Here is an 11,376-nt window from a genome sequence, read left to right as displayed (position 1 = left end):
GCAGACACTACAAACACCTTCTCCTTAACCCTTAACCCAAGGAGATACATATCCCGGTTCCATGGCCAGCAGGACCTTGTAAGGGGTCAAGAACTACAAAGGCATCAGTTGCTGCAGGAAAGCAGATTCAGGCCAAAGCTCACAGTAGAGAATGGGTACAGCGAGTCCCAATCAGAGTTATAGCCATCCATCACAACAGGGGTAGGCGCGACATCCATTCACGATGAACAGGGGTAGGCGTGACGTCCGTCGCTCCAGAGCCATTCATGTAGGCGTCTCAATGAGAATGCACATGCACTCTAACATTACACCAACTGAAATGGCGTCATCTGCAGCTCCTGGGCTTGGCAATGTGCTGTCCAAACAGTGCTTGGAAGTCCAGTCCCAAGACTGAAAAAAGACTGAGACTGGACTGGACCAAGACTGCCCAAGACCGGAAATTCCCAGGACCGTCGAAGACCGCAACTGCGGTCTGGTCTTCGGTCTGTCATGATTTCGAAAATTTGAAGACCGTGAAGACCAACAAAAGACCAGTTTAACCAGTCTCAGCCGGAACTCGTAACCAAACACAAACACCAAACACAAACACAACTCATAGCCAAATACAAACCCAAATACAAACACTTCTACCACCTTCCCCATCACCGTCACCACCTTTCGTGACTACCAATTCACATCGTGAGCGCCCGCGATGGGCTAAACGACCTGTTTGCTCACACATCGACCACCACCTCACACACTGGATGCTCAGCAACAACATCCATGACCACAGCGCAACAAGCGCCTGCGATGTCGACAGCGGATGGAGATGACGCGGCACATCAAATGGTGAGTACAGTGCATCGTAAGCCCTACCGGTCCCCCTATTTATCCTCACAACACCCAGCAGCCATCGTCACACCCGCCAACCACTGCCATGTCACTCCCTCGCCCTCTGCCACCTTTGGTGTTGACGACAACACACGACGACGGCCATGTGACAACGATGGAGATAGGTGGATGACGATAACACAACATGGCAGCGACAACAGATGACCACCACGACAATGGACGACCGATAGACGATGTGAAGAATATGAGACGGGCGACGATGGACAATAACAAGGATGCATGAGTGCTCCCCCCAAGGGGCAACCACCTGAGCATCCGGTTAGGACAACTGGTCCCATCGGGGTCGTGGGAGTCAACACGTGCAATCCCAAAATGATTGTCACGCCCGCACTCATTTAGCACGTGCCTTCAACGTTGCTTCAACACACTCCACAGATTCAATTGAAGACCCTTACCATAACACATAAAATATCTGCCTTGCATGTTGTGTTTTCACCATAGACAGGCTTTTCAATTGATTTGTTGTTCCTTCCCCCCATTCTCACTGAAAGAAATGCCAAAACCTCGACCCGCAGCTGAAGATCCAAAGGAAATTCAACTCCCTGGCGCTCCTAGGATAACAACCACAATCAATAATATTACTGGGAAGCACAGTATTCAATGTGATCTTTGCAGTACGGACATTTCTCCGACAACAACAGCAAATCCACAGAACTTTCTGCTTCACCGTGGTATGGGACCATGCCTACAAACACAAAAAAATCAAGGTCTTCCACTGCCTCCTCCTCCACCATCTATTGTGCCTTGGATAGTGGTTACTGGAGTGCAAGAAGTTCCTTGCTCAGGTTTGGGTATCAAGTGGCTTCCAGGCTCAATCTGGGAAACTTATCCATATCATCGACATGAGGTGAAAGTGATGGGATGGAAACCTGTCTCGTTTGGAGAAGAAGAAAATGAAATATATCTTCAATCTAAAAGATGCCTCAAAACTATTCTCAGTACAGACTACCCACCTTGCGCAGAGTGCAAAATGCTCGAGTATTCTTCTCATTTTATCGAATTTATGGAACATGCTACAGAGGCAAAGAGCCATACACCTAACTGATCTATGTACAGATAAGAATTTGTGACTACTACTGTGACATTTGGATGCACGTGTCAAATCAGGCTAAATCCCACGACCCCGATGGGACCAGTTGACCCAACTGGATGCTCGGGTGGTTGCCCTTGGCTCCCCCTGCCCCCCTGCCCCTCGTTGTTCACCCTCATGTAGTACTTGTATATTTAGTAAATTACATACACATTTTCCCCATGTCAGTAGCTACAAGACCAGTCCTCAACCAGTCTCAACCAGTTAAGACTGAGACTGGTTGAGACTGGTCTTTCAACCGACAAAAACCGATGAAAACCGCACTGAACCAGTTGACATTGGTTCAGTCCAGTTTTTCGAGGTTTGTCAACCTGTGAGGACCGGTCTCAGTCCCGGTCTTGTCAAATTTTGACAAAAGACCGGACTTCCAAGCACTATGTTCAAATGGGAGTTGACAAGCACCGCATGCTCCTTGCCCTCTAGCGTGCTGTCTGAGACTCTGACAATGATGTTGGTGGATTAACATAGGTCTTGTAGAGATGTTTGCCCATCATATCAAATCTTTGAAGAAGGGGTTAAGCAAACCAAGATCAAGATGCATTGTTGTACACACCTGTGGCTCCCACTTCCTTCCCATCTCCACACCTCACCTCACATTCCAGCTTCCTTCCACTTTCCGCCATTAGTTTCTCACAGTTCTTCTTGACCTCTTCCGCTTGTGCAACCATGTATTTGTCCGCCAGGGCATGTTCCAAGGTGCCTACAGTCCGATAACCAATGTCTTCTGATAGCTGCTTCACAACGCCAAGGATTCGCGCTTCTGAGATATGAGGCAGGCCCGTTACAGATTCAATCTACAACCGTCAGCTCGGGACCAGAAAGAACCTGCTCAAAAGTATACTTACAGCCCAGTCAAAGCTGCAGGCAGATCTAGTTGCGTATAAGTTGGCAGTTCCTATCAAGAAGTTTGCACTTACAGTGATGTCGCCTGTAAGCCAACCATGGTGAACCAATGAGAACAGGCAACAATACAAGCAGTGAGAGCAGTGGGCCCCATCGAGAACAATGAGACATAGCGACAAAGTAGAGAAAACCTGAGACAGAGCCCTTTTAGAGGAGGTGGAAGCGGTGCTACCAAGGTTCGCTCTTTGAGTATGAGTAGTGCTTGGAAGTCCAGTCCCAAGACTGCAAAAAGACTGCAACTGGACCGGACCAAGACTGCAAAAGACCGGACCTGCAGTCTTGGTCTTTCAGTTTTGAGATCACAAGACCGCAAAAAAACCGGTTTACATGGACCGGTCTTGTCGGTTAAGACCGGTCTTTTGTACCTACATAAAAACCCTTCAAAACGCACCTAAGATCATATTTTTAGGATAAAAACTGACAAAGATACATAAAAAACTGTAAAATATTTCGTGAAAATAGCAGATGTACCTTAGTATTTTTGTATATACATCAATTCTCATCGTAATTTAACGTTCTTGCACTCGTTTAGAAGCTACGAAGAATGTTAATAAAATTACCGACTCACAATTGCAAAATTTATGGCATATTTAGCTGAAAAACTGGGGTAATTGGCCTGAGAGGGGGCCTTCCTAAGCACTGATGGCGGTGATGGCTAAAAATATACTTGCTTCGAATCATCAATTTTCTTAGATTGCGATCTCTAGCTCTAACAGTGCTTGATGAAAGCACTCCTTGCACTCTGGCTGCTCCTGGCGGTCCCTGCGCTGGGGGACTTAGATATATCAGTTGTCCATTGCAAATATCACGTGCGCTTTCACTCTTTCCTTCTTTTCTTAGCTTTCCCGCTGCAGACACTCCCCAATGATGCGACTAAGCAAGTCGCGTGCCCAACAGCCTGCCACCAAGGGCTTCAGGCGAGTCTTCCATAGTCCAAAAAAGCGACGCAACAGTTGTAAAACCTCAACACAGGTCACATATCTCGGACAAGTGGATAAACTTTGTCGTGTGCAGGAAGTTCTGGCCAGACTTCTGGCAGACCCTGGGGAGGAGGAAGACGATGAAGGGGGAGATGAATGTGAGGGAAGCATGGAGGTTCCAGGAGATCTGGGCAACTCAGGGTCGGGCTTCGCTTGGGGGGAAGGGGACAGGGATGGGGACGGGGATGACTTCTCCATGCCAGATAATGGGATAGACGTGGACTTGTGTCCTAGCACCCCTCAAAAATCCGATCCGATACCACCAAAGACGCCCATTCCTGCAAAAGTACAACGCACTGGCCCAGATGCAGAGGCCAACCTCCTTTACCAGCAGTGGCAGGCTCTCATTCCCCGCCTCGTGTCCCCGTTCCTTTCCTTCATCTCAGCTACCCATGGAAAAAAGACCTTTCCCCTCAATGGGGTTTGTTCAATGTGTCTCAAAGGGGACATATGTATCACAAAATCCAGAAAAGTCCTTTGTCTTTTTTTTGATCATACGTGCCACATCGTCTTCTCAACAAGCCATTCTTATACATCCTTCTGGCAGATTTTGACACTTTCGAGGTCACTAGTTGTGAATGTCAGGACATTATGGAAACCCTCATCCTTCATGGTCTCTTTCCGACATCGCCCACCCAACCCTGGATGGCTGTATCCATTATTCTCATACAACACTACAACACTCTTTTTGAATGTGCATGGGATGCTGTATACGCATATTCTCATGCTGTCAACCTAGTTTATGGATGCCGAGGATTTGTCCACCGCAACTATCAGGTTCTCCATCTGATGCTTATTACCCACCCTTTTTCTTACAAACTCTTCATTTCAGGGGGAGATCATTCAGGACGCCTTCCGTCAAGGCCTAGGTCATGCCATTCAGTGGTATGACAGCCTGCAAGTTCAGATTGAACAAGAACTCAAAGCAGCGACTGTGGCTGGTGACGCCACCACTCCTTGCTCCTCGGAAACCAACCTGGCTACCATCACCACCCCTGAGGCACCCATACCCAAACAGTTGACCCCTGATTACAGTCTAGCAGAACCTCCTCTGTCCCTTGTCAAGTTGACTCCTGATGACAGCCCACCCGAACATCCTGTGCCCCTTGTCGAGTGCGCGAGGGTTCTACAGCAACGCTGTCCAGCTTGCTTTGGATTGCGGACGTTTGGGTGTTCGGGAGCAATGTATGTATAGTGTTTGCAGGTCCAGTCTACAGGACTGAAAATATACATAGGACTGAACTGGACTGAACCACGGTCCGGTCTTTTTCCAGTTGCAGTTGCCCACATTTGTGGTCAGTCCAGTTGCCAGTTGCCATGTTTTTGTAAATATATAAAAACCGAAAAAGACCAGTTTAGACCGGTTGCAACTGGTCTTTCGTCCCATCACATGCTGGACCTTACTCGTGCACATTTTACTTAATTCTCGGTCCCTGAATCATCAAAAACGGTCAAGAATTGGTTGAGATATGGCCAAAAACATTTTTATACATGTGATTCAAATGTACGTCCTTTCTGTTTTCACCCTACCTCAGTCAAATCTTGACGGAATTGCTTAGATTTTTGATCAGTCTACAGAGAATTAAAATATCTATCTACGTATGCAATGTACGTGAGGTAATATTTAGTTTCTGTGGTGTAATAAATTTTACAACAAAAGACCGGTCTTTTTCGTGTTGTGGACCGATTAGGACCGGTCCAAAGCAGTCCGGTTGCGGTCCCTCAATATTTGGATCGGTCTAGACTGCTTACAGTTGCCAGTTGCGTCGTTTTGAGGTAAAAAACTGGACTTAACTGGACCTGCAAACACTACGTATGTACCATTACTACCATGTTGCAGGCTATGCTGACCAGGATGTTCCCAGAGGCACTGATTTCATTGTCGCCACTGATGGCAATTTCAGCCAATGCCACAGAAAAGATGCAGGCGATTGTCCTGAGTTCTACAGGCCAGAATGCTTTCTTACCAAGGCATATGTCGACAATGTTGGAAAACACATCACGGAGGCGCAGGGCCAGCCTCCCTGAGCTCGCAAAGCCGCCAAAGTACCAGATGAAGCAGTGGATGAATGTGAAGATGGGCATGACTCTGGCAGTGGGTTGACCATCAAAATGAATATGGATCACTATGACGATGGAGGAGTGATGGCTCTTGTTTGCCACCATGATGCCCCCCTCTTCCTCGCCACCATCAACACTCCTGGTGAGCAGCAAAAGTATGCTGTTTCCCTCATAGAACATCTGTTTTCCCTTCTGCCTCCAACAGCCACGGTGACCATTCTCTATGATGTTGCATGTGTTCTTGATCGCAGCCTTAACTTCGTAAGTGCGCCACTACATTCACACATCTCTTCCTCACCACAAGCCAGTTTGACATACTTCCCGAAAGCCTCACCAGTCGTGCTGACTTTGGCACCAGTCCCATGCATGCCTACGTTCATCAGTGGTCATGCCAACTCATCTACAACCCACGTATTTGAGAAGGACCTGGCCTTTCTGATGGGGAGGGCATGGAGCGTTTTTGGTCCTGTTTACACAAAATGATTGGTGTGACTTAGGTTTCAGCAGTACAATATCCATGAATACTAACCTTCCTGAGCTTATCGACCTTTCCACAGCGACGACAACACATCTGGATGCTTGATCGTCAATCCTGTTCCATAGGAGCTGAGCTATGGGATGACCTCAGTGATTGGATCCGGCAGAGACTCAAGACCATCGCAACTGAAGAAAATGAGGTGCAGAAGATTTTGAGCAAATGCGGTGTACCAGTGAGTGAGTTACGGACTCAGTGGGGGTTACAGAAAGCAGCCCAGCTTCCTATCCGTGCTCGTTAGTCACCAAGCCATTCTATCTCTCAAATTTTCTAATTCTAAAGCACCAGATGCCCCTGCCTGTCTCAAGAAGGAACTGGATGCCGTGCTTAAGCTCCAAACCACCATTGACACCACCAATGATGCCATTTCTTGCCTGGCCGATTGATTCTCGAAATCCACATTAAGCAGCTTAGCTAGAACTCAAGAGTGTTTGAAGGAGAAGGTCGAACAACCCTATGCATCATTAAACATTCAGGACTCGTTCCCTGAACTTGAGGATATTGACCTGGACTTCGTAAAACTCTTGGTGCTAGCACGCGATCTCAAAATAAACATCCGCAAGCGGGCCATTGGGAGTTTTTTTGAGTGGGATCTGTTGGATCAAGCCACTGGGGGACGTCAACATGCTATCGGCTCGTTTTGGTGTGTTGTATCTAATACACCGCGACAGGCACAAAGATTCACCAAAACACGCAAAATGCGATTGCGAAACACAAGCCAGCTCTTCTCAGGGCTATTCTAAAATTCAACAACTACTGTGAACAACTAGCCGCAATGTACTGACCTGATTGGGAGCTGCCACTCCCAGACACTCTCCCTGTCAAACTCAATGACTTGCGCAACAGCCCGTTGCTCATGGAGGAGGTTTGGATCACTCGTACTGCGCCAGAGGTTCCACGTTGGCTTGAGGAAGTCTAGGTTCAGGTGGGAATATGAGCAATGTTAAAGCTCAATCACTACTTGGAGGAACACCGTCGATTAGGTGTTGAGGCGGACAATCTTTGCCGCTGGTTTGGACGGGAGCTCCTTGCCCTTGAAACAGCTGTGTCGTCACCTTCCAGTGAGTCTTTCCCCTCCAACGAGAATAAAATTATTAACCCTTGGTAGACCAAACTATCCAGACACTTCTCAAGAGCCGTCATGATCACCTGATCTCACTCAAGTCTCGTTGGAGCAATACACTTGCTTCCAGCCCTAGGTTCAACACACATGTTCAGGCTGCCTTGAAAATCCGACACCAGGACCCTACCAATGCCAGCGTGACCTCACCTTCACCTGATCCATTAATGATGACCTGGCTACAACCCCTGACGCAAGATGTCGGTGAACTCACATTTGCTGATCCGGTGTATCATACCACTGATCTTATAAACCTGGACGACATGCAGACGGATACAGGGGAAATCCTATTTGGCAACATGATCGATGTGGAAGTTGATGAAGATGATGAAGATGAGGCACCACCCCCTCAAGATAATGAACCGTTGACAGTTCAAGACATACCCGCACATGCTATAGAGCGACTGGTGGCTACCACTTTTATCTATAACCTAGACTTAAGCCTAGAGAGTCATTTCTATAACTTAGACTTAAGCCTAGAGGCCATATCTATAATGCTTAGGATTTTTTGAAAGGCATCTCAAATGTAGGCCTGGGTATTTCATAGTGAATTTTCCATAGATACCCAGCGCATTTTCTGCAAAATTTCAAATGCAGCCCTGGATTCATTGCGATTTTTCAATAGATACCCTTGGTATTTCATTGCGATTTTTCAATAGATACCCTGGGCATTTCATTGTGATTTTTCAAATGTATCCCTGGGTATTTCATTGTGATTTTTCAAATGTATCCCTGGATATTTCATTGCAAAATTTCAATGGATACCTGGTGCATTTCATTGCAATTTTTCAATAGATACCCTGGGCATTTCATTGTGATTTTTCAAATGTATCCCTGGGTATTTCATTGTGATTTTTCAAATGTATCCCTGGATATTTCATTGCAAAATTTCAATGGATACCTGGTGCATTTCATTGCGATTTTTCGATAAATACCCTGGGCATTTCATTGCAATTTTTCAAATGTATCCCTGGGTATTTCATTGCAATTTTTCAAATGTATCCCTGGATATTTCATTGCAAAATTTCAATGGATACCTGGCGCATTTCATTGGGATTTTTCAATAGATACCCTGGGTATTTCATTGCAATTTTTCAAATGTCTCCCTTGGTATTTCATTGCAATTTTTCAACAGATACCCTGGGCATTTCATGGCAATTTTTCAAATGTATCCCTTGGTATTTCATTGCGATTTTTCAATAGATACTCTTGGCATTTCATTGCGATTTTTCAAATGTATCCCTGGGTATTTCATTGCGATTTTTCAATAGATACCCTGGGTATTTCATTGCAAAATTTCAAATGTAGCCCTGGGCATTTCATTGCGATTTTTCAAATGGATTCCTGGGTATTTCATTGCGATTTTTCAATAGATACCCTTGGCATTTCATTGCGATTTTTCAAATGTATCCCTGGGTATTTCATTGCAAAATTTCAAATGTAGCCCTGGTGTTATGGTATTATCCTTCACATAGTACTTATACCCGCATCATACCTTTATTTCCCTCTCATCTCGTCTACTTCAGATACCAATCCCTTTATTCACTAACAAGTTATATCCATTTTTATTCTAAAGATCTAAAGTATCATGTACGCTTGAACCAAAGTGTTGTAGCCGAACACGACTAACTTGTGTTCACGCGACGCGACTATTTGACTCTATTTACCTAACTCCGAGAAAGCCAAACAAAGCTCCCATCCTAACAATGAACAAAGAACAAAGGACTTCCGAAAGTGCTAGTCGCGAATATGCTCGAAGGCTACGGAAGGTTCTCAAGTGTTCTTTAGGTATCTGGAACTTAAGTAAAGTATATAAGACATTGTAAAGTAGGGCATGAAGGATAACTACTTTTTACCCCAAACCTTGTGTGAACTTGAGATCTTAACAAAGACTAAGTGAAACCGTGTCCTTAAGTATTTGATAAAGCCCCGCGCTATCAATTACTTGATCAGTATCGTTAAAGTCCTAGTACTAACGATCCTGATATAGTACGTGTTTAAGCGCGTCGACACGCGTCACTTTGTGGGTATTGATATAAGCCGGAACTCACGTGATCTGGGAGTACTTCTCTATCAACTCGAACTTACGCGACGAACAGACTTCTGGTAAGTTTCATTCATATCGAAACAGCTAACGTATTTGTATTCAGAGCAATACACCAACGTTGAATTCGACGAACCCTAACACCTGGGCATTTCATTGCAATTTTTCAAATGTATCCCACATGTCAGGGTCCATGCAATGGGCTTCCCTGGAGAGTGGTCACATGACCAATTACCAAAAATGGTCAAAAACGAAAGTTGTAGCCCTACACTGTAGCTTCCCGAATCTGTTTGAATTATGTTCTGAAGTGCTCCCGTTGTGGAGATATGAGGTAAAGGAATTTCAAAAGCATTGCGTTTTTTTTTTTTTTTTGTGTTTTTCTCTATGAAAACAAAACCAAATAACATGATTTCAGTATATTCAGAAAGCTAAAAGAAAGGGCTACAATTATTGTATCGTGGGAAAAATGACCAAAAAAGGAAGGTGCATCCTGTACTACTTATAAGAATCAGATATAGACTACCAAGTTTACTGATAGACTACAAAAAAGTCGGACTTAGACTACACAGTTTACTGATATACTATAAAAGACTACAAAAGTCGAAATTAGACTACAAAGTTTACTAATACCCTACAAAAGACTACAAAAGTCGAACTTAGACTACAAAAGCGTGGACTTAGACTACATAGTTAGGGTTAGAGTCAAAAAGTTATCTTGACTACAAAGTTTGTAGTGTGCCCTTTTTCATTAAAAAAGTTTGTAGTGTCCGCTTTTTGAGACTACAAAAGTTGTAGTGTTGCGCTTTTTCATTAAAAAAGTTTGTAGTGACCGCTTTTTGAGACTACAAAAGTTGTAGTGTTGCGCTTTTTCATTAGAAAAGTTTGTAGTGTTGCGCTTTTTCATTGGAAAAGTTTGTAGTGTCCGCTTTTTCATTAGAAAAGTTTGTAGTGTCCGCTTTTTGAGACTACAAAAGTTTGTAGTGTTGCGCTTTTTCATTAGAAGAGTTTGTAGTGTCTGCCTTTTCATTTAAAAAAGTTTGTAGTTGACATGTAGTTTATGGTGTCCTTGGCCCTATCTATGTTATGGGGATGAGGTTGAAGGATTGCCATCATATTGCCAGTGCTGCAGCATTAGTATTTGACATCATGCACAAGTTGTCTTTCACAGTAGGAAAGGCCATTCCATGTCTTTCATATTGATACCTACTGTCCTATCTGAAGACATAATTGTAAGCTCATTGACATGACATGACCAGTTTTTGACATCATGACCAAGTTTGCATTTCATGCTGTCTGCTTTCACATTGATAACTACTGGCCTGTCCCAAACATAGTCAACTTTGATACAGGTCTTTGAGGGCTGTAGGATGATGGGCTGATTCATCCTTTGAGGTGTCTTGAAGACAGGTCATGTTGTAATTTGACCATGTATTGAGTAGATATCAACATGAATAGCCTTCTCCAGCTTGAAAGCCAACTTGGGCATGATGTGAGGAACTGATGATGTGGCAATATCAATATGTAAAGTCATGTCAATCCTTCAGCCATATCCCCATATGAGCTTACAATTATGTCTTGAGATAGGACAGTAGGTATCAATATGAAAGACATAGAATGGCCTTTCCTAATGTGAAAGCCAACTTGTGCATGATGTCAAATACTAATGCTGCAGCACTGGCAATATGATGGCAATCCTTCAACCTCATCCCCATAACATAGATAGGGCCAAGGACACCATAAACTACATGTCAA

The 11,376-nt window shown here is 44.5% G+C and overlaps 6 protein-coding genes across 6 annotated transcripts; 5 read left to right on the top strand and 1 right to left on the bottom strand.

The window, feature by feature from the left end:
* Positions 1-762: 762 nt before the first annotated feature.
* LACBIDRAFT_315255 (uncharacterized protein) lies at positions 763-1,003 on the top strand (the record flags this gene model as incomplete). The annotated part of the gene is made up of 2 exons (XM_001889571.1): positions 763-828; positions 890-1,003. 2 exons carry the CDS (start codon positions 763-765, stop codon positions 1,001-1,003), a joined length of 180 nt encoding a protein of 59 aa, XP_001889606.1.
* Positions 1,004-2,471: 1,468 nt separating this feature from the next.
* Positions 2,472-2,995, bottom strand: LACBIDRAFT_315254 (uncharacterized protein; the record flags this gene model as incomplete). The annotated part of the gene is made up of 3 exons (XM_001889534.1): positions 2,472-2,482; positions 2,535-2,738; positions 2,899-2,995. 3 exons carry the CDS (start codon positions 2,993-2,995, stop codon positions 2,472-2,474), a joined length of 312 nt encoding a protein of 103 aa, XP_001889569.1.
* A 753-nt stretch (positions 2,996-3,748) lies between these two features.
* Positions 3,749-5,059, top strand: LACBIDRAFT_315253 (uncharacterized protein; the record flags this gene model as incomplete). The annotated part of the gene is made up of 3 exons (XM_001889570.1): positions 3,749-4,285; positions 4,387-4,641; positions 4,697-5,059. The coding sequence occupies 3 exons, from the start codon at positions 3,749-3,751 to the stop codon at positions 5,057-5,059; spliced, it is 1,155 nt and encodes a 384-aa protein (XP_001889605.1).
* Positions 5,060-5,679: 620 nt separating this feature from the next.
* Positions 5,680-5,892, top strand: LACBIDRAFT_315252 (uncharacterized protein; the record flags this gene model as incomplete). Its single annotated transcript, XM_001889569.1, has 1 exon — positions 5,680-5,892. The coding sequence occupies one exon, from the start codon at positions 5,680-5,682 to the stop codon at positions 5,890-5,892; it is 213 nt and encodes a 70-aa protein (XP_001889604.1).
* Positions 5,893-5,976: 84 nt separating this feature from the next.
* LACBIDRAFT_315251 (uncharacterized protein) lies at positions 5,977-7,203 on the top strand (the record flags this gene model as incomplete). Its single annotated transcript, XM_001889568.1, has 4 exons — positions 5,977-6,381; positions 6,483-6,696; positions 6,749-6,822; positions 6,889-7,203. The coding sequence occupies 4 exons, from the start codon at positions 5,977-5,979 to the stop codon at positions 7,201-7,203; spliced, it is 1,008 nt and encodes a 335-aa protein (XP_001889603.1).
* A 197-nt stretch (positions 7,204-7,400) lies between these two features.
* On the top strand, positions 7,401-8,092 carry LACBIDRAFT_315250 (uncharacterized protein; the record flags this gene model as incomplete). Its single annotated transcript, XM_001889567.1, has 2 exons — positions 7,401-7,521; positions 7,569-8,092. The coding sequence occupies 2 exons, from the start codon at positions 7,401-7,403 to the stop codon at positions 8,090-8,092; spliced, it is 645 nt and encodes a 214-aa protein (XP_001889602.1).
* Between the last annotated feature and the right edge of the window lie 3,284 nt (positions 8,093-11,376).

Source organism: Laccaria bicolor, genomic scaffold (genome assembly GCF_000143565.1).
Source record: "Laccaria bicolor S238N-H82 LACBIscaffold_69 genomic scaffold, whole genome shotgun sequence".
NCBI classification, from domain to species: domain Eukaryota; kingdom Fungi; phylum Basidiomycota; class Agaricomycetes; order Agaricales; family Hydnangiaceae; genus Laccaria; species Laccaria bicolor.
The sequence above is the reverse complement of the archived record's forward strand: the minus strand, read 5'-3'. Positions and strand labels throughout refer to the sequence as shown.